Source organism: Physeter macrocephalus, chromosome 1 (assembly GCF_002837175.3).
Source record: "Physeter macrocephalus isolate SW-GA chromosome 1, ASM283717v5, whole genome shotgun sequence".
NCBI lineage: Eukaryota > Metazoa > Chordata > Mammalia > Artiodactyla > Physeteridae > Physeter > Physeter macrocephalus.
The window spans coordinates 111,559,078-111,582,009 of NC_041214.2; the positions used below are offsets into that span (position 1 = coordinate 111,559,078).

The following is a 22,932-nucleotide window of genomic DNA, read 5'->3' on the forward strand; positions in this document are numbered from 1 at the left end:
ACTCCCTTTGTTTGGCAGGGAAGCAGTCTATTGTTAAATGATCATGTCACTCTCTTTTCTAGGTATTTTCGAAATTTGACACTTTTACCATCGGGATGATTATAAGGTCACTACTCAATACAGACCGAATTTGAGGACTCATTGCTAGAGACTTCTAGCAATGGGGGCTGTCCCTTCTTTTGACAATTCTGAATGAGAGTGTTCAACTCTGCTATAGGCGATTTTGTGAGATAGTCAAAATAGATACATTTTATTTGAAATTTTAGCTTAAGCATGTTGGGATAGAAGCTTTTATACAGTATTTTTAAGTGGTTGTTCTTGAATAGTTAACAGAACTTTAGACCTGGGAGTATATTTAATAAGTATAAACCCAGAATTTTTCCAGAGAGTATACAAAAGAAGTTTACAATACAGTCTCCAAACTCAAAAATTACACTGCCTTGCTGGAGAGGAGTTCATAGCTTTATCAAAAAGCTTACACTTTTGACACAACTATTACATTCTAACTAGTGTGATTGTAGCAATGAACTCAATAAGCTTTCAGGGAATGGAGAAAGAAATAGAAACTATAATCTTCAGAGAAGACTTGAAGGAGGAAGTGAAACGGAGCTAAGGCTTAAAAGATGGGTAGTCTCTAAACAGTTCAGGAGTATATAGAAGACGAAAAGACAGTACAGGCTGCAGGAGGAGGCAGGTGGTAATGAAACTAACCTGATAGCACCACACAATGTAGAAAGGGAGCTTCCAATTTCTACTGCCCACTCCTTCATTCCCTCTTATTCTGAATTCCCCTCTTTCTGAAACAGCAGTGTCCAAAATCTCTGATAATTTCTGTTTGAACAAAATCCCCATAACTCACGCTTCTAGGTTTCCAGGCAATTAATTGATTCTGTGAGCATTCCCTCCTTCCTGAGTCCTCCTCCTATCTCTCTGACTACACCTGCTTTAATTCTTTTTTTTTTAACCCTGTTTCCCACTGTTTTAGTCTGAAGACAAATTTCTTAACTCTGAAGAGGGAATTAAGAATAGGAATTTTTTTTCTTCTAACCAAGAGACCCCTTACCTAGAAAGTACAGTCTTACTATATAGGTGTAAGAACAAAGCAAGCCTGAATTCTGTCTCCTACTAACCTTTGTTCCCTGGAACAGCTGGTGAGGACTGAGGCGAGTCTCCAGCTCAGGGAGAGAGAAAGGTTTACAGTTCTCTCCAATTTTGCAGGGTAATGACTTGGGAGGGGGTGTCCTGGATGCCCAGAAGGTACCTGAGGAGCACAGCTACCTGCAAGTTTACATCAATAGCAGAACCAGAGTTTTGTCTGGTTTGTCTGACCTGGGATCCTGAGGAAAGGGCCAAAGGATTCTCTTCATGGGGTTAACTGAGTACAGTCATAGCTCTTAAAGAGAGTGGCCATAGATCCTGGGCACAGTCCCACATGCCCAAGTGAGCCAGCAACCCTTTAGGATCATACCATGGAAACTTTTGTGTTTCAGATACAGCTTTTGCATCTAAAATCAAATTGCTACACTTTAACTAAATTGCTTCATTTTGTGTATATGTTAAACCCTGCACTGCACACTCTGATCAATTTCCAATCAGTCTGCTAACCAACACCATGAACTTCTCAACAAGGTAGCATTTTTTTGGCAGGCTCAGGCCCCACAAGAAAGACTTTCCCTCCTATCAGCACAGTGTACTTGATCTCTGCAACAGCTGATCCCCCTGACTCATCTTTCCCATCTCTAATTCATCTGCTCACTGCTACTGGCATGATCTAAGTAAAACAACACCTTATATCATATTAATCCCCTCCTCAAAAACTTCCCTCTTGAAATTCAACTTTCCAGGGCAACCATAATCTGGCCTCACCCTACTTCCCACCATTCATTCCACTGGTTTTCACTTGGTGCTTTTGATTGTGGGAATGACAAAATGATACTTGTGTTTTAGAAAGGTTAAACTGCTCATGAAACAGGATGAATTGAAAAGCAGAATAGTGGCAGGAAGGAGACTGTTGTAATAGTGGATGGTAACCTTTAACAGAGCATTTTCAGGAGAGTATTATGTACAAGTTTAGATAACATGAAGTTAAGAGACTAGGTAGACAGAAAACTGGAACAACATTTTGGATAGTGCAATTTATCTTGACAAAATAAAGGAGATTATCTAATTAGAATGAAATCTTATGTTTGAAAGAAGTAAATATAATAACAACTTTGAAGTTTTAAAGTTTTAAAACTAAGAAGTTATTAATCTAAAGAATTTTGACACTAAAGATTTTGAAAATGTGCCTTTTTTTTTACAATAAAAGTATTTTACATGATTTATGTGATTTTTTGGTGATTTATATGAAGGTTTAGGTGTACAAAAGTTTTCTTCTCTGGTTAGTATTCATTGGTAGACTCTTATGGTCCTGCTCTCTTTTTTTTTTTTTTTTTTTTTTTCCTGCTCTCTTATCTATGACCTGAGACATGGAAGGAGAGACTACCAACTGTGAAAAAACAGTTCATGGGTGTCAATGAAAAAATTAATCAACAGTCGATCTAAGAAAGAAGTAGAAAATTTTATTCCAGTCAACCTGATGATTGTAACCCAGAAAGCTCTGAGGACTATTCTGTCCATTAGAGGTCAAAGCATGGTTATGTTGCAGGAAGGGGGACCTCTTCCAGGGCCTGAGAGAGGGCTCTTGTTTAACACTTGGAAATGAATTGTCCAAGGAGACACACATGCTGACAAAGCAGGAGACTTTATTGGGAAGTGGCACCCGGGTGGAGAGCAGGAGGGTAAGGGAACCCAGGAGAACTACTCTGCCATGTGGCTCGCAATCTCGGTTTTTATGGTGATAGAATTAGTTTCCAGGTTGTCTCTAGCCAATCATTCTGACTCAGGGTCCTTCCTGGTGGCGCACACATCACTCAGCCAAGATGGATTCCAGCGAGGAGGATTCTGGGAGGTTGGTAGGACACGTGGACTTGTGTCTCCTTTTGACCTTTCCTGAATTCTTCCAGTTGGTGGTAGCTTGTTAGTTCCATGTTCCTTACCAGGTCATCCTGTTTAAGATAACTCATGCAAATGGTTACTGTGGTGCCTGGCCAGGGTGGGTGGTGTCAGTCAGTGTTTCCCCTAAAGTTATATAAGTTTTTGAGACAAATTAGGTATTACTGACAGTTTACACAATCCAGATCTACAGTACAAAGCAAGTACTTTGTACTCACAGGGGGCCATCTTGGCCCCTTACAAGATTAAGAGGGAAGGTTATCTTCTAAGGAGTTGTGACCTTGTGAGAGATTAAGAAGGAACGTTATCTCCTAAGGAGGTCTGGTTAATGCAGATGCACAATACACACAATAAAGGGGAGGGAGGAGGCCCAAACGGGCAGTGAAAATTTTATGTTTAAAATTTCTTGTCTTGCCATAAAATATGAATTTTATTTCATCATGGGTTATCTAGAAGCCCCAAATGAGCATTAACTTTCCTCATTATTATTTAGCATTATTTAATAGGTGTTACACACACAATAATAAAAACCAAACAGTGCACAAGGTTATACACATAGTTTCAAGTGTTTTGTCTGTGCACTTATCTAGAAGGGGAGATGCAGCTCTTTCAAATTATCGAAGTGGTCTGTAAATCAAAAAGAAGTTTAGAACCACAGTGAAAGAATTTCAGTAATAAAATTCTACAATAATATTTGGATGGAGGATATAACTACTCTGCCTTATTATTTTTTTTTTTATTTTTTTTTAATTTCTGGCTGCATTGGGTCTTTGTTGCTGCACGCGGGCTTTCTCTACTTGCAGCGAGAGGGGGCTACTCTTCATTGAGGTGCACAGGCTTCTCATTGTAGTGGCTTCTCTTTTTGCGGAGCATGGGCTCTAGGCGCGCCGGCTTCAGTAGTTGTGGTTTGTGGGCTCTAGAGCGCGGGCTCAGTAGTTGTGGCGCAGGGGCTTAGTTGCTCCGCGGCATGTGGGATCTTCCCGGACCAGGGCTCAAACCCCTGTCCTCTGCATTGGCAGGCAGATTCTTAACCACTGCACCAACAGGGAAGCCCCTGCCTTATTATTATAAGGAGATTCTAGCTGGGCTTCTGTCTAGAGATTAGTGCTGAACAAACAGGAAGCTCTCTCTGGGAGAGGAAAATAAAATAGTTTGGGGGAACCAGTGAATGATTGTCTCCACCACCCCTCTGGATGTAAACTGCCAGCCCACCATTCTCCAAAGTAGTGAGATTTCAGGAAGGCGAACAGAACAGTCTTAAAGAATTGATCCCAAATAGCATGAAATGTCAGGGCCAAAATAATTTAGAAGAGTTAGCCATCTCAAGATGAGATACTAAATATTTTATTTTATTTTCCCCCGTATAACATATCAGCTAATATCTGAGAAAAAGAAGAGGTGAAAGTAAAAATAAATTTCAAGAATAAAGCCACTGTCACATATATACAATGGAATATTACTCAACCATAAAAAGAAACGAAATTGAGTTATGTAAAGCAATTATACTCCAATAAAGATGTTAAAAAAAAAAAAAAGAATAAAGCCACTGTGAAATACTTTTCCGGTGACTTTGCCTAACTAACTGGGAAGAAGTTGACTTTTGTTTAAAAGAATAATAAAGTTGGGACTTCCCTGGTGGCGTAGTGGAGAGCACAGGGGGACGGTGTTCAATCCCTGGTCAGGGAACTAGATCCCACATGCATGCCGCAACTAAGAGTTCGCACGTCACAACTAAGGAGCCCACGTGCTGCAACTAAGGAGCCCTGGAGCCACAACTAAGACCCGGTGCAACCAAATAAATAAATAAATATTTTTTTTTTTAAAGAAGATGTGGCACATATATACAATGGAATATTACTCAGCCATAAAAAGAAACGAAATTGAGTTATTTGTAGTGAGGTGGATGGACCTAGAGTCTGTCATACAGAGTGAAGTAAGTCAGAAAGAGAAAAACAAATACCATATGCTAACACATATATATGGAATCTAAAAAAAAAAAAATGGTCACGAAGAACCTAGGGGCAGGACAGGAATAAAGACGTAGACCTACTAGAGAATAGACTTGAGGACACGGGGAGAGGGAAGGGTAAGCTAGGACAAAGTGAGACAGTGGCATGGACGTATATACACTACCAAATGTAAAACTGATAGCTAGTGGGAAGCAGCCACATAGCACAGGGAGATCAGCTCAGTGCTTTGTGACCACCTGGAGGGGTGGGATAGGGAGGGTGGGAGGGAGGGAGACGCAAGAGGGAAGAGATATGGGGATATATGAATATGTATAGCTGATTCACTTTGTTATAAAGCAAAATCTAACACACCATTGTAAAGCAATTATACTCCAATAAAGATGTTAAAAAAAAAAAAAAGAATAAAGCCACTGTGAAATACTTTTCCGGTGACTTTGCCTAACTAACTGGGAAGAAGTTGACTTTTGTTTAAAAGAATAATAAAGTTGGGACTTCCCTGGTGGCGTAGTGGAGAGCACAGGGGGACGGTGTTCAATCCCTGGTCAGGGAACTAGATCCCACATGCATGCCGCAACTAAGAGTTCCCACGTCACAACTAAGGAGCCCACGTGCTGCAACTAAGGAGCCCTGGAGCCACAACTAAGACCCGGTGCAACCAAATAAATAAATAAATATTTTTTTTTTAAAAAGAATAATAAAGGAATCCTTGACAGCTTTATTTCATCATCTCTTTTGAAGTGCTTCTAAAAGGCAGTGAAACCTATATAAGTGATTCATCATATTTCCAATTGAAAATTAAGCCAATGTTTAAATAAAAAATTGTAATTTTAATTTATATTTGGAAGACTCTGAGTGCTTAAAAGCTCAAAAAGTTCATTTTTATAAGAATGGTAGTTTTACTCTCCACCCCACCCCCACAACTTGATTCATTTTTTAAAAATAAGTGGTGTAGGGACTTCCTTGGTGGTCCAGTGGTAAAGAATCTGCCTTCCAATGCAGGGGACTTGGGTTTGATCCCTGGTCTCGGGGAACTAAGATTCCACATACCGCAGGGCAACTGTGCCCGCACGCCACACTACTGAGCTCATGCGCCTCAAAGAGAGAGCCCGCTTGCTGCAAACTACAGAGCCCACATGCCCTGGAGCCTGCACACCACAACTAGACAGAAAACCCACACGCCACAGCTACAGAGAAGCCCGTGCACCACAACTAGAGAAGACCGCGCACCGAAATGAAAGATCCCGCACGCCTCAATGAAGATCCCGCGTGCTGCAACTAAGACCTAATGCAGTCAAAAAAAAAAAGAAAAAAGAAAAAAGTGGTATAATGGTTAATTTCATGTGTCAACTTGGCTGGGCCACAGTGTCCAGATATATCATCAAACATTATTTTGAATGCCTCTGTGAGGGTGTTTCGGATAAGATTTACATTTAAATTGGTAGACTTTAAGTAAAGCAGATTGTCCTCCATAATGTGGGTCAGCCTCATCCAATCAGCTGAGGATCTAAATATAACAATAGACTGACCTCTCTGGAACAGCGTGGAATTCTCAGGCAGTCTTTGGACTTGAACCGCAACACTGGCTCCTTGTCGAGTTTCCAACCTGCCAGCCCACCCTGCAGATTTTGGAAATCCCAGCCTTCACAATCATGTCAACCAGTTCCTTAAAATAAATCTCTTCATCTATCTATATATATATATACTATATATATATACACAATCATGTCAACCAGTTCCTTAAAATAAATCTCTTCATCTATCTATATATATATATACTATATATATATACTATATAGTATATATATATAGTATATATATATACTATGTATATAGTATATATATACTATATATATACATATACATATATATAGTATATATATACTATATATATATACTATTGGTTCTGTTTCTCTGGAGAACCCTGACTAATACAGGGGGAAGAGAGGTAACCAACTTCCAAGTAGCTTTTAAATACTAAAGCCTTCATTTTGTAATTATATGTGATGGTCCACCTCATTTGGGTCTCCATTGACATCAGATAGAGGTATGAAAAATTTAGTCAGTTCTGAAAAAAATTTCTCTGAAGAGAAAGAAAATTCAGAGTATCAGTGAATTATGTGTCTCTCATATATGGCATACACCAGTGTAGCTGATATAAGTGATCTAACTACAGTAATTATCAGAATAGCTTTCCTACACGGTTGCTTGTGCACAGAATGTTACACAAGTTTTCAAACCTAATTTAATTTGCAAAAAATAATCTCCAGGGACTGCCCTGGTGGTGCAGTGGTTAAGAATCCACCTGCCAATGCAGGGGACACGGGTTCGATCTCTGGTCCGGGAAGATCCCACATGCTTCAGAGCAACTAAGCCCATGAGCCACAACTACTGAAGCCCACATGCTCTAGGTCCCATGTGCCACAACTACTGAGCCCATGTGCTGCAACTACTGAAGCCCAAGCGCCTAGAGCCCGTGCTCCGCAACAAGAAAAGCCATTGCAATAAGCTCGCGCACGGCAACAGAGTAGCCCCCGCTCTCCGCAGCTAGAGAAAGCCTGAACGCAGCAACACGCAGCTAGAGAAAGCCTGAACGCAGCAACAAAGACCCAACTCAGCCAAAAATAAAATAAAAATTTAAAATAATAATAATAATCTCCAAAGGAGTCTAAATATATCTTTAGATGTTCTCTTTGTCCTTCAGGATATATTTTCTATTTTAAAATAATGTAGCATGCACCAACTTTAAAAAAAATGTTACTTTTAAAATCTTAGAAAATACAGGCAAGCAAAAAAGTAAAAATAACAATCTTCCATAATTCCCGTACGCAGAGATAGTCACTGTTAACATGTTGTGTTTCCTTTTAATCTATTTTAATCTATGGGACTATATCTAGATTCCCTGCCTCCCGTATTTTTTTTTTAACAAAAATGGATATATACTGCACATAGATTTGAGACTGCTATTTTCAGGTAATATGTTTGTAAATTTCCCTGTGACCTATTTTTGGTTATCTCATGCACTTTTAAGAAATTTACCTTTTCTTCCTTTCCAGTTGAGAGTATATTATCGAACAGAAATATATAAAGTATATTACTACACTGAGGAATTCAAGTATATGTTAACTTTTTCTCTTCTGAAATTGTACTTCCAAAACTTTGAAATCACTAAGATTTTCACATTTAACTACAACACAAAGTCTATAATACAGACGGAATATTAATAATCTCTTTAAGCTAAAATACAAATTCCCTTGGGATTGACATATACACACTACTGTTCTTGCCTCAGCACAAAAGAATTCGGAGATGAAGTGATAGGTAAGAAATGGATTTATTTAGAAAGAAACACACTCCACAGACAAAGTGTGGACCATCTCAGAAGGCGAATGAGCCTCGAAATATGCTGTGGTTAGTTTTTATGCGCTGGGTAATTTCATAGGCTAATGAGTAGGAGGATTATTCCAATTATTTCGGGGAAGGGGTGGGAATTTCCAGGAATTGGGCCACCGCCCACTTTTTGACCTTTTATGGTTGGCCTCAGAACTGTCACAGCGCCGGTGGGTGTGTCACTTAGCATGCTAATGTATTACAATGAGCAAATAATGAGGCTCAAGGTCTACTGGAAGTCAAATCTTCTGCCATCTTGGACCCAGTTGGTTCTAACCAGTCTTTGTCATGTCCTATGGCTATATCATTGTTTTAAAGGTTGTGCCCTACCCCCTTCCCTCCTGTTTCACTACTATATATAAAATAGATAACCAATAATGACCTACTGTATAGCACAAGGAACTCTATTCTGTAATGACCTATATGGGAAAAGAATCTAAAAAAGAATGGATATATGTATACGTACAAGTGATTCACTTCGTTGTACACCTGAAACTAATACATTATAAATCAACTATACTCCAATAAAAATTTTTTAAAATAAAATAAAATATAAATTTCCTTCCATGAAATAATAAACTCAAATGAAATAATAAACTCAAACGTCTACTCTACATAGATATTCTCTAGCAAAGGTTGGCAAACTACAGACTATGGGCTGAATCCAGCCTGCTGCCTGATTTTGTACAGCCTACAGCTAATATGGTTTTTACATTTTAAGTGACTGGGGAAAAAATAACAGTAATTTTTTACGACACATAAAATTATATGAAATTCAAATTTCAGTGTCCATAAATAAAATTTCACTGGAATGCAGTCATATTTATTTACCTATTGTCTACAGCTGCTTTTACACTACAATAACGGAGTCCTCATGACTGAGACCATATGTAGCATTCTTAGCTCTTATTAGTGCTGCTACACACTACAAATCACAGTTACACATTACTTGACAGCATTTCATGTGCCATGTGTATCGCCATACTGTGTCATTTCATTATGAGTTTTATGACCAGCATATACCTATCATGTCAAAACAAAAAAAGAAAATGGTAAGCTTAAAATATTCCATCTTTAAGATACTGTGAACTGCAGATTATTTTGCTAACAAATTAGATGGCAAAGCATTATGTTTATTATGCAATGAACCTATATGCTAAAAGAATATATGTCGACATTACCAGACTAAGCAGTCATCACAATATTCAAATCACAGAAAACAGAAAAGTTAGAAAAATTAAATAGAATATCTCATCATAGTAAAATTTCTTCACCAAGAAAAAAAACAAGAGAGAGAGAAAGAAAATTAGGCTGCAACCAAAGTAACTTCCAAGTGGCTCATTTGTTAGGCAAGCAAGGAAAGTCACTTACTTATGGTATGTTAATTAAATGATGTTTGACTGCAGCAGCTGAAGAAATGTATCCAGAAAAAATAAACTTGTTTAAGATCATTATCCTTTAGGTAAGAACAGCTGCTTAAAGTGTTGAGAACACTGGGAACAACATCAATAGTCAATTTAAATTATTTAGTAAAGGCTAATTATTTTTTTTCCAGTTAATACTAATGGAATGTTTTGTTTTATTTTGAAGATAAGGCATCACACTTGAAGCTCAAGATATCAAGCTGAATAATATATACATACACATACATATATATGTGTATGTACATATATGTACACAGATGTGTATATACACACACACACATACTATCTTTGGAGAAGCCCCAATAGGCAAATGGAGGAACAATAATACCACAAATAAGTGATTTAATTGCCTTTAAAAGTTTCATTGTCAATAGAGACTTTTAAGAAAAGTCGCTGTTTCTCCTCTTACCTCTATTTCTTTATTTTGAATCGTTTTCCTTGGCTCTTAATGAGTAGACAGGTGTTATTGAAACTGCTCCTTTGTTCTGTTTATTCAAGCAGTCAATTTTTCGAGTGACTGAAGAATTAGCCTTTATGAATAGGCTGCATTGAACAGGTGAGAATATTTTTAAAGAAGTTGAGAAAACACTAATTCAATACACCTAAGTATAATCTGTTTAAAAAAGTAGAAAAAGCCTTAGTTTGACAGATTTACAACACTTGTGAAAATGTAAGGTGTAAAGCCTATGGTTACAACATCATTGTATTATTAATTAGCAGGTTCCTTGTGGAAAACATTTGAATCCACCATGTGTTGAGCCAGTGGTGTCAACAATAAACTTCATTTGTTCTTATGGGTTTACCATCATCAGCCCATGAATTTTTGTCAGAGATAGCAGCTGAATATCCTGACTTGCCCTACCACACAGCGTTTGATGACTTACCAGTGGTATCGTTTTATTATCATTATTAATTTTTTTAGCTCAGTGCCAAGATTGAAATTTTTTCAAATGAAAAGAACCTCCCTTAACTATGGAACACTTACTGAATGGCTTTAGGATTCGTTTTTTGCTAATTTTGATCATGTGATGATGCTTCTTAACAAACTCAAGCTAAGGACAATGCAGCACTTACATGCAAAACTTATTCTGTGGTAAAGTCATTTCAATAATCACTAACGTTATTTGATTCAGAAGTTAAAACAAAAAGGAAGCTGTCCATTCTCAAACAAATTTGCAGTGGTTATATTTTTCGAGCTCAAATTACAATTTTAGCAGTGTTGTTGAGACCTCAATGCAAATGCAAAGAAAATTTCCACGTTTCAAGACCCATTTAGCTGCATTTTGGAGCTTTCACTTAACTTTCAATTGGAAATAATTAATCTGACATGCTAAAAGGAATATATCAAGAGAATAGTCTAATTCTATAATTGCCTTCCAAGAGATTAATATGTTCAATTTAAATCATATGTCCTTGGACTGATGGCAGTATTTGTCAGGATGAAAAGACATTTTTCAAAGATAAAAGTTGTAAAATCTCATTATAGATCAGGATTAACAGATTAATATTTGCAGTTGATTTTGATGATAGGGAAATGTTAAGAGAAATGTTATCCTTCCCCTCTCCAAAAAGAATTTCATTCTTTTATTTAGTAGATCTGCTTTACAAAAACTTACTCAATATTATTATATTTTAAATTTTGTCAATGAATATATTGTGGAAATTGGTTTTCTCTCTTGTTATATAAATACTTATATAAATATTCTCAATTTTGCCTCTTAGCCCATGAAGCCTAAAACACTTAATATTTCCAAACCTCTGTTCTGGAGGAAATAAAATCTGAGTAGGAAATTAGCCAGTGAAAGGAGGAAAGAAGCCAAAGAAGACAGCTTGGGCACATGCGTGAGAACCAATAGAGTATGTGAACAGTACTAAGCAGTTATTGCATTCTGAATCATATAAATACCATGCTTCGTTCCTCTTGCATTTTTGAGCCAATCGGTAATACCAGTTTCTTCCAGAAGATGGCTCCCTTCATTTAGCCAAAATTTTATTGTGAAACATTTCCAACATACAGAAAATTTGAAAGAACTTTACAGGGAACACTCATAAACCCACCACTTTGATTCTCTTATCAACATTTTATTATACTTATTTTATCACATATATATCCATCTATCCCTCCCCTCCATCCATCTCGTGTTTTTTTCGTTTTTTTTTTTTCTTTTTGCGGTACGCGGGCCTCTCACTGTTGTGGCCTCTCCCGATGCGGAACACAGGCTCCGGACGAGCAGGCTCAGTGGCCATGGCTCACGGGCCCAGCCGCTCCGCGCCATGTGGGATCTTCCCGGACCGGGGCACGAACCCATGTCCCCTGCATCGGCAGGCGGACTCTCAACCACTGCACCACCAGGAAAGCCCAGTTTCCTGTTTTTTAAAATAATATTTACGGTAATTTCCTGGCGGTCCAATGATTAGGATTCCGAGCTTCCACTTCAGGGGGAACAGGTTCAATCCCTGGTCGGGAACTAAGATGGTGCATGCTGCGTGGTACAGCCAAAAAAAAAAAAAAAAAAAAAGATATAAAGTAAAATTTACATGCAATTAAATACTCAAATCTTAAATGAACATTCACTGAGTTTTGACCTGTTTAATTAACCCAAAATCCATAAAGACATAGAACATACCATTAAAACAGAAAGTTCTCTCATACCCTTTCCCATTCAATCCTTCCTCTCCCACCCAGAAGCAACCACTGTTCTGATTTTTTTTTCCACCATAGGTTAGATTTGTATGGTGTAGAACTTGATACACACAGCATCATACAATATGTACTTTTTTTTTTTTGGTAAGTCTTCTTTCACTTAGCATAAGGTTTTGGGGACTCATGTTGATGTGTAAGTCAGTAGTTTATTCCATTTTATTTCTGAGTAGTAGTCCATTATATGAATATATATTATAGTTTGTCTATATGTTCACATTTGATGGGGCACCAAGAGTGTTTCTTGTATGTATTATGAATAAAGATGATATAAACAAACATTCTTGTATAAAGTGGGTTTTTTGTTTAAAAAAATTTGTTAATTACAAAATAATACAGGTGTTACTTATTCTTCCTATTTTCAGGACTGAATTGCAGTACTTAAATCTTTCAATCCCAAAACACTTTATAATTGTTTGAAACTTTTTATCATGGAAAAGTAATTAAAAGAGTACATAACAGGACTTCCCTGATGGCACAGTGGTTAAGAATCCACCTGGCAATGCAGGGGACACGGGTTCGATCCCTGATCTGGGAGGATCCCACATGCCGCGGAGCAACTAAGCCCGTGCACCACAACTGCTGAGCCTGCACTCTAGAGCCTGTGAGCCACAACAACTGAGCCCGCATGCTGCAACTACCGAAGCCCACGCGCCTAGAGCCTGTGCTCCACAAAAAGAAGCCACCGTGATGAAAAGCCTGGGCACTTCAATGAAGACCCAGTGCAGCCAAAAATAAAGAATAATAATAATAATAATTTTTCTAATTAAAAAAAGAGTACGTAACTATATAGAGACCATTGTGATGAACTCTCCTACACAACACCCAGCTTCAACTATTATCCACTTCTGGCCAATCATTTTTTTCATCCATGCCCTTACCCACTAGTCCCTCCCTCAGATTATTTTAAGGCAAATCCCAGCCATCCTGTTATTTCATCTGTAAATATTTACTGTGTATCTCTAAATATCAATATAAGAACTCTTTTTTTATTAAACACACAGTACAATTACAATATCTAAAGAATTGACAGTACATCTTAACATCAAAAATCCGGTCAGTATTCAAATTACCCCTATGGTCTATCCAGCTTGGTTGTTCAAATCAGGCCTCAGTTAAAATCCATATGTTGCAATTAGTTGAGGAGGCTCTTAAATTTTTTTTAATCTATAGGCAGAGCCAGCTTCAAATTGTGCAACCTATGCAGTCACACAAGGTCCCTTGCTCAGGGGTATCCCATGCTTGGAGTTTAATGCTCTGCAGTCACTGTCTTGAAAGTCTTAATAATCGTATCCTTGCATTTGTGTTTTTTAAGTGAAGTATAATGGGACAATAGAGCATGTGCCTGGGGCTTGAAACCTCAGCTCCCTTGTGGGCCCACTTCTTGCATCCTCCTCTCTTTCTAGGGATGGGTTCCAGCGGGCCGCTGGTTCTACAGTCCCTTGACTCACTCTTTCCCCTCCCCCTCAGCTCTCTCCAAAGCAGGCAGCACCATCAGGCATTATGTCAGTTTGACATCTACCCAGGAGGATGGTGGAAGGAGATGGCTGGCTGAACTTCCCAGCAGCACTGAGGCAGTTTGTTGGTCCAGTGCCTCTAAGGAGGGGGACCTGAGAGCAGGTGGGCCTGGAATGTTCAAGCGCAATGTCAAGTCACAGGGCAGGACCCTGGGCACCTATGAGGGGCTGCACTGGCTCAGCGAATGTCCTTGCCTGAGAGAGCATGAAGTTAAATAGCAATTGAAAAAATATAATGAAAGGTCAAGAGATAGATTGTAGAAGAAAGGAAATAGCTTATTTTAGTACTTTAAGGACATCTTTTTCCTGCTTTTTGACAAAGGGACCCCATACTTTCATTTTACACTGGACCCTGCAAATTATTTATATAGCTGGTTCTGTTCATTCGTTCTTCTCTCTCGCTCTCAATTTTACATGATGTTGAAGAAATTAAGTCATCCTGTAAATGCCAATTGCAACCATGTGGAGTCATTTCACATGTTCCTCTGTCCCCTATAATTTATATAATTGGTAGTTAGATATGAAAACTTGATTAGATTTAGATTTTTAAGAGAATTCTTTAAATTTTTAAATTTTAATAATGCTTCATAATTTTAAAGAAAGATTCATAATTGTTCACTGAGTAATTCTGAAACCTAGTTATCTTCTAATCTAGTTACTAGGCATTCCTTTCAAACCCCTCCCTGAGGCCAATGCCTGGAGAGTCTTGCGATTGACCAGCCTACTGGGAACTCTGATGCTAGATTCTAAAAAGGCAGGATCCCTCCCACAACTGAGAAGAGAATGCTATTGGAAGAAAACACTAAGATTGGTGCCTAAGTCATTCCGAAGGCATTCGTGTTTACACGTTCCTGTTGTTGTCATATTTGAACTTTTCCTGGCTCTTAACACTGTCAGAATTCTTCCATAGGCTTCTGTGAGACGATTGTCATGGATATCTATTTCCTTTGGCCTCATCTGCTCAGCCTCCTTCAGTAGATTCTTTCTCCATTTCTCCTATCCCGTAAATATTAGTATTTCCTGATTCCTTTGGCTGACTCACTCTAGTCACTCTTTCTAGGGGTGGCAGACCTAGAGATGCACTATCCAGATCCCTCTTCAAGCAAGGGCTTGAAGACATCATAGTTAGCAATGTCCTCCAGCTCTCAGCAGAGTCTGGCTCAGCTGCTGAGCACCACCCCACTTAGGTCATGAACTCCCTGGGTCAACCCACATCTGCTAACTAAGCAAGGGGGGGGGGTATAAAGAGAATTGATCATTTGACTCAAAAAGGGATACTCTGACAGGCAATAATTGTTCCAGAGCTCCTGGCAGGGTTGACTGAGGTTTAGTTGGGCCAGTAATGCATTTGCCTTCTTCTGCCTAACATTGCTTCCTCCTTCCTTTCATAGGACCTGGTCCCTAATAAATACCTTTTACTCTAAACATAGTCTCAGTAAGTGCTTCCAGAGAAGACAACCTGTGACAGTAGGTGATGCTATCCCACATATTCTATTACCTATAGATCCATTACTCCTAAAATACATCCTATTCCAAACACTCCTCTAAACTTGTTTGTCTTCCCACTACACAGCTCCACCTTAACATCCTACGGGCATCGTGAACTTGGTCTTTCCCAAACTGATCCTTTCCTCACAAACACACTCCTTCCTCCTATCTGTCTTCTTTTGACAAATGATACCGCTATTCACTAAGTCTCCATCTTCAAATTTCCCTTACCTCCCGCATTGCCTATTGCTATGTTAACAAATTATTCCTAAAACAAAGTAGTTTAAAACAACAAACATTTATGATCTCACCGTTTTTATGGGTTAGGAATTCAAGAGGGTTTATCTGGGCGGAAACTGGAAGAGCAAGAAACCTGTTCTACCCCAGAGCCTCCGGAGGGAGCACAGATCCCATGACTTCAGCCTAGTGATACTGATTTCAGACTTCCAGCCTCCAGAACCATAAGAGAATACATTTGTCATGTTTTAAGCCATCAAGTTTGTGGTTATTTGTTACAGCAACCACAGGAAACTAATACAGCAGGAGACTATGTATAAAAGGTGAAGAAACAGTGACGAGAATGCTCTGTTCTCAGGAAGTATATAGAGGCCCAGAAAAGCACCAATTTTGGAGTGAAACTGTGTCTTTTGCCTATGAAAGAGAAAGGATAAAGTCTGCAAAAATTTATGGATGGTGTTGGAAACTGTGCTTTATGACACTATATAAAATGCTTTTAGGGGTTTCTGTATAATTTCTTCTTATTATAAGAGTGTTTGCACACAATGTAAGGTGTGATACATACAGAGTGTTATAAGGAACCCTGAAATGCCAGCTCCAGGAAAGAGGAAAAGAGCTAAAATCCATAAGACCGAGTTTCCTGCTTTTCCTCCATGGATCTAGTCAGACCAAAAATAATTTTGAGGACCGACAGAACAAAATCTTCCTAAAATGCTTGGGAAGGGACTATAAATTCTGGGGTTCTGTGAAGTAAACAGATCCAAATTCCTGCAGGTAGATCTTGGCTCCACCCTCTACTCACATCCAGCTGTGCCTTGTGGAGCTTGTAGAAGCCAGGACTATTCCAGAAAGATTTTTTTTTAAGTGATCAAACTATTTTATCACCAGTAATTTAAAACAAAGAAAGTTAGATGGATGTCAGAGTCAAGTTCAAAAACTATGGAAGCTGAGGTATCCATCTGCCTGTAGTCTATTTAGACAAAGTCTTCTAAGTATACCAGACACTCTCAACAGCTGGTCAGAGTTGGTCAGGCTGTCAAATTCCTTCCCTTTGCTTCTTTGGTTTTTCAATTCCATTCAGATCTCGGTTCATTCATTCTTGAGATTGTTTCCAACATATGTGCAGCTTTCTTAATATCAGTCAGCCACCTTGTTGGACTTTTCAAATCTCTTCAACCACCTACTTGCAGAACTTTTTAGGGTGAGTTGCTTATAGAGTGTCCAGAAGAGGGAAATTTCCTACTCTACCCATTTTGAGTTCTTGTGGCTGGACTAATAATAAAATCAACACACAACAGATAAACAGGAGAAAAAGAAAATTAAACAAATTTAATTCATGTGCATAGAGGTCTCATAGAAATAAGTCCTAAGTAAGAAGCTGCAAAAGCAGGCAGCTTTTACATTTTTTAGACAAAGGAACAATAATTTGTAAGGAATTTAAGCAAAGTTTGGGCTTTGGGTAGTAAATAAGTATCAAAGTTTGTTTATACAAGCTTCTGTGCCCTGAATTTCCTATCGCTGGTAATAATGATGTCTTCCTATCTTCTGGTACAGTACAGCGAGAGAGTATGAGAGATTTATTTCCTGCTTTCAAGGGGACACAGAGGAGGGTCAAAGTATCTCTCTTGCACCTACCGGTTCTTAAGTAACCTGAATGCAAAATATCCACTATGCCATCGAGGCATACTTTGGAGCAGCCTGCCAGTGGGCTCCAACAACAGCATAAATCGATCTTTAGATTTGTTTCCTAGTCAAGTACTCCAGCCTCCCACACAATTCAAAGATTCTCTTTTGCCACTCCCCATCATTTGCTGAAGTACCGAGCATTACAGAGGGGGTCAAGCGATCCAGGCATCGGCCTTCCCGGTGGGCCCGGGCAGGGCTGCCTTTTCCAGAAAAGGGCTTTACCGTTTCCTGAGCAACCACCGGCCGCCACCCCCACACCCCTGCCACTAGGTAGCAGCCGGCAGCCTGGCAGTCGAGCTCCTCCGCCACCGGCAGTCGTCATTTTGCAATGCTTCGGCGCCTACTTAATAGAGATTTTGTAAACTGAATGAATTAATGTATTCAAATGCTTTAGCACGAGTCCTGGCACACAGAAAGAGAGCACTCAACGAACGTTAATTATAATTAATGCAAAACGCCATCAAGCACAATTCCATTTGCACGGCCTCAGAGACAGTTCAGATGTCCTTATTTTTTTGCAAATGTGTTAACTATTACAATTTAATTTTGTTAGTTACGGAAATGGGCCAGCACAGAAGGCAAAATATGATTTTAGGTTTTACCTAAGGGGTATTCATCTATACATCACTAAACTATAAGAGGGAGGGGAGAGAGGAGCCTCTTCTCTTTACCTCACGTTCCCTGCAGTAGGACGTAGCTCTAGGAGAGACGACAGAATGACTCAGAAAGCAACTGCCTGCCTGTCCCTCCCTCCTCGCCTGCAGAGCCTTAACGGCCTCTAGCGCAGTTACTCCACAAGGAGCCGGCCGCCGGATAACTCTAGACGTGTCGCCCCGGCGAGGTGACGTCATCACCGAACGCCGCGGTTAGGGAAGAGAATTGTGGGAGGAGATTGCTTTCCCACGACCTTATAAGGGCTCTTCCCATGATCCTTTCCTTCTTTTCGCCATCTTTTCTTCTCGCCGGCGCTAGCAGCAATGAAGTAAGCAGGAACCCTACGTCCCAATCCTCTTGCATCTTTGGGCAAAGGGCCTCTCCGGCATCCCAGGCATGGCTTCTCCTTTCCGAAGATATCCCCCACCCCACCTAATGGGCTTTCGCTTTTCGTTACAGGGTCGAGCTATGCAGTTTCAGCGGGTACAAGATCTACCCAGGACACGGGAGGCGCTATGCCAGGACCGACGGGAAGGTGAAAGGCTGCGTGAGCTAAACACCTTGTGCTTCTAAGGAAAGACCGGTCTCATTCAGTCTAGGCGAGATCCTTCACCACAGCACTCTTGGTCCCTGAAAAGCTTGTTACGGGGACCCTGTGTGCAATGATTGTTAGGATCAGAAGCCTCTAAGTGAATCAGTCTTGAGCTTTGATCGAATGTAAATCAGGTCGGAAGTTAGGAGCTTGTGTAACATTAATGTTACTGTGTAAGGGCAGTGGGCCACTGGGGTATTTGGTTATTTTATGGGCACGAGGTCCTGTTGGAATCTCGGGAGGGACAGGAGTTAGACGCCTTCCAGAATTTGACACCCAATGCTCCTCTGCGTTATGAACTTAGGTTTGTCTACTCTAGAAAAGACAGGGCGAAACGCAGAGACAGTTTCCTGCCAGTTCTGTGATACAAGCCTTTTGGTCTGTATTGGCCTCAGTTTTGTAAAATGAGAGGATAGAATTAGAATATTAATTTACTGATAATTTCAAGCTCAAGACTCCTACTTTGAACTTGTCACGATAGGTTTTCCAATTTCTTAATGCAAAATGTGAGTCGGCATTCCTTTCCAAGAGGAATCCTCGTCAGATCAACTGGACTGTGCTCTACAGAAGAAAGCACAAAAAGGGACAGTCGGTAAGTGAAATGCACTTTCATGTTGTTGAAACTCTGAGCATCATTTACTGCTTTTTTCAAATTAAAATTAAATGAGACAGTATGTGAAAGTACTCGTAACTGTAAAGCATCAAACAGTGAAGTGAAAATGATTGATATAAAGTGTGCCTCCTTAGACATCTTAGGTTCACAGTAAAAATATCGAGTTGAGATTTGAAAGAATCCCCCTTCCAGAGTTAGATAAATTACATTAAGCTCACTTGGGTTATAGCGCACCATGAAAGTGTTTAAGATGTTCAAGTGGGTGGCAACTAAATAGTTCTAAGGAAACTTGGTATTGGTTATAATGCTTATAGAATTATTCCCAATGTAGGTATCATATTGTGGAGTCGTCCAGCATATTAGTTCTTAAAACTGGTTGTGTTTTGTGAAGTGGTCTTTTAGGTTGTTGAAAGAGATTTTTGAGAAAAGGTTTGAGTGCCATGGCAAGAGAATTAGTATTCAGGAGGCTTGTGAATATTTAGTGAGTGAGCACCTCCTGGGTGAAAGACATGGCTAGGTATTATAGGAGTTCAGAGGAAGGAAAAATTCTAAATAGGGGGATGTGACATACCCAGTAGGATGGCCATTATCCAAACGGGGGTGGGGGTGGGAGGAATTACAAATGTTGGTGGGGATGTGGAGAAATTGGAACCCTGTGCGTTGCTGAATGAAGATGGTGCAGGCACTGTGGAAAGTGGTTTGGCAGTTTCTCAAAAAGTTAGAGGATTACCGTCATATGATCTAGCAATTCCATTTCTAAGTTTATATACGCAAAAGAATTGTAAGGGGGGACTTAAACAGATTACTTGTATACTGACGTTCATAGTGCTGTTATTCACGATAGCCAAAAGGTGGAAACAACCAAATGTCCCATCAGTGGATGAATGGATAACAAAAGTGATAAATACATACAGTGAAATATTATTCACTCTTAAAAAGCTGACAAGCCTGACATTATGCTAAGTGAAATAAGCCAGACACAAGAAGACAAATATTGTATGATTCCACTTTTACGAGGTACCTAGTTGTGGACAAATTCATAGAGGTTACCAGGCAGGACTATGGGGGAAGGTGGAATAGGGAGCTATTATTTAATGGGTGCAGAGTTTGTTTTGAATTATGAAAAAAGTTCTGGAGATGGAAGTTGGTGTTTGCACAATATTGCAAACGTGCTTAATGCCACTGAATTACTTAAAAATGCTTTAAAATGATCAACTTAATGTTATATATATTTTACCACAATAAGAAAAATATTTTTTAAATGGATTTGAGGTAATAAAAATATAAACAGGTAAATACTGGCATTTTCTACAATAAAATTTCACCTCTGTACAAAGTTTAAAGTATTGGTAAAACGAGCATTTTGGTTAACCACAATTTTGCCCTCTTTTCTCCATATGTCCTGTTTAAAATTTTTAAGATATTTTGCATATCCCTGCTTTAATAAATAGTTCATTTTATTTTTTCTTGGACTTGGAGCTGCACGCAAGATCTTTTTTTCTCACAAGCACCGTAGCATAGGTTCCAGTATAGAATCTGCAGCAGATGTTTGAATTGTACTGTTAATTCCCAGACATTCCCTAACATTTGGTGGCTTTCTTGTCTTAAATCATCTTCTAACTTGACTGTTTCTCCCAGTGTCAGTACTTGGAGTAAAAACAAAATAGAGTTGAGGTTTGATAAGTTTTTTCCGAAAGCACATTCTTTATCATAAAGTAGTTAGGATCACTTTTAAAGTACTATTAGGGCTTCCCTGGTGGCGCAGTGGTTGAGAGTCCCTTTTTTTTTTTTTTTTTTTTTCTGCGCTGTGCAGCATGTGGGATCTCAGTTCCCCAACCAGGGACTGAACCTGGCAGTGAAAGCCCAGAGTCATAATGACTAGGCCACCAGGGAGCTCCCTGGTTGAATTTCTCTATGGTCTGAATTGTGTTCCCCCCAAAATTCATATGTTGAAACTGAGCCTCCAAGGTGATGGTTAGGAGGTGGGACCTTTGGGAGGTGATACAGCCATGAGGGCAGAGCCCTCATGAATGGGATTAGTGCCCTTATAAAAAAGGTCTGAGAGAGCTCATTTGCCCCCTTCTGACATGTGATATATTTCATTTCTCCCCAACATTCATGAAGCAAGGTTGCTAAGTGTGGTCCCCATCTTTTTGTTCTGTAGGAAGAAATTCAAAAGAAAAGAACCCGCCGTGCAGTCAAATTCCAGAGGGCCATAACTGGTGCATCTCTTGCTGATATAATGGCCAAGAGGAATCAGAAACCTGAAGTTAGGAAGGCTCAACGAGAACAAGCTATCAGGTGAGGAAGCTTTCATTATGATCATTTCAGCTATTGGAATGGATTTTAGGTTATGTTTGGGTTTATAGGCACATAAATCTTAATCTCATGTTATTTTGTGTTGCGTTACTTGCATCTGTATAGGATTTGTCAAATTGTAAACACTCATGTTTAATAATACAGAAGTTTATACTATAGTCTAAATGATTTGTTGAAATTCTATATGCAATTATAAAGGTACTGTACAATTTCTAACAAATGTTAAGCTGACTTGGTGGTTAATGACATTTGTTAATAAATCCTTTGGATTTATCATAGAAATAATTACAGGTGGGGAAGGAATATGTTAATTCTGTTTTTCCCAAACACTAGCCTCTTGTTAATAAGCTATACCCTTAAGGAGTAAAGTGCTTTGCTTAAGTTATTTTTAAACCCACAGGGCTGCCAAGGAAGCAAAAAAGGCTAAGCAAGCATCTAAAAAGACAGCAATGGCTGCTGCAAAGGTAATTGTGGGATTGTCTTGGATTTCTCATTTAAAGCAACAGAAAGATTTATTTTTAATCCAAATTGTGGTAAATGAAAGTTTCAGTTTTTTTAAGGAATTTAGTGCAAGGCTATAATGGAAACGATGTCCATAATTGATTTCTGAGTGAGTGATTCTGGTTTCCAGAGAGGTCCCTTTGCTAAAGCCAATTGCGTATGTTAGTGCTATATAGAAATGGGAAGGGGGAAAATAAAGGTGTTTTAAAGTTTATTTTGAAATAATTCTAGATTTTCAGTAAAATTTTCTATAATTGTACAGAATTTACCCAGCTTTTATCAGTGTTAATTTCAATAACCATAGTAAAAATTTAAAAACCAAAATAGCATTGGTCCCCTTTCTGTTCTTAGGATACAGTTCAGGATCCTACACTGCATCCAGTTTTGTCTCTTAACTCCTTCAATCTGATATCTTTGTCTTTTGTTTATATTTAATATAAAGGTGGACTTTATAATATTAGGAACACAGGTAATTAGGAAAGCAATCTAGGATACAAACAGAATCTGGGCATAAGAGAGCAGTGATTGCGGAGAAAAAAACAAAACAAAACCCCGCATGGAATAATGCCACATAACATGTTGTCTTTTTACAGGCTCCTACAAAGGCAGCACCTAAGCAAAAGATTGTGAAGCCTGTGAAAGTTTCTGCTCCCCGTGTTGGTGGAAAACGCTAAGTTGGTAGCTTGGATTTTTAAATAAAGATCTGACTATAACTAGATTGTGGTGGAATTTTTACTCCTAAATTAGGCATGTTCAGCCTACACAGTAATAGCTAGACTACACAGTTAGGAATTTAAGAGCTAGGTGGGTTTTTTGTTTTTGTTTTGTTTTTTTGCAGTACGCGGGCCT

At 39.0% G+C, this 22,932-nt stretch overlaps 1 protein-coding gene and 1 long non-coding RNA gene across 4 annotated transcripts; one reads left to right on the forward strand and one right to left on the reverse strand.

The window, feature by feature from the left end:
* Window positions 1–3,571: 3,571 nt before the first annotated feature.
* LOC114486867 (uncharacterized) lies at window positions 3,572–12,588 on the reverse strand. 2 transcript variants are annotated; one of them, XR_003681211.2, is made up of 3 exons: window positions 12,166–12,588; window positions 6,491–6,580; window positions 3,572–3,621 (listed from the first exon to the last, which is right to left on the reverse strand). It is a non-coding gene; the product is annotated as an uncharacterized lncRNA (long non-coding RNA). The 2 variants fall into 2 exon arrangements; XR_003681212.2 differs by lacking the exon at window positions 12,166–12,588 and adding an exon at window positions 9,183–9,336.
* A 5,710-nt stretch (window positions 12,589–18,298) lies between these two features.
* On the forward strand, window positions 18,299–22,796 carry RPL24 (ribosomal protein L24). Of its 2 annotated transcripts, none has more exons than XM_028493825.2 (6): window positions 18,299–18,386; window positions 18,518–18,605; window positions 19,132–19,242; window positions 21,428–21,564; window positions 21,983–22,046; window positions 22,677–22,796. In XM_028493825.2, exons 1-6 carry the CDS (start codon window positions 18,382–18,384, stop codon window positions 22,755–22,757), a joined length of 486 nt encoding a protein of 161 aa, XP_028349626.1. In that variant the 5' UTR covers window positions 18,299–18,381; the 3' UTR covers window positions 22,758–22,796. The 2 variants fall into 2 exon arrangements, with proteins under 2 accessions (XP_028349626.1, XP_007105484.1); XM_007105422.4 differs by having other exon boundaries at window positions 18,518–18,593.
* The last annotated feature ends 136 nt before the right edge of the window (window positions 22,797–22,932 follow it).

What these genes read in the sequence shown, in the direction of transcription:
- RPL24 (XM_028493825.2), top strand. An exon ending in ACGGGAAGGTGAAAGGCTGC is followed by an intron (nt 18,606 to 19,131) that starts GTGAGCTAAACA and finishes TTGTCACGATAG; the next exon opens with GTTTTCCAATTTCTTAATGC. An exon ending in AGCACAAAAAGGGACAGTCG is followed by an intron (nt 19,243 to 21,427) that starts GTAAGTGAAATG and finishes TTTGTTCTGTAG; the next exon opens with GAAGAAATTCAAAAGAAAAG.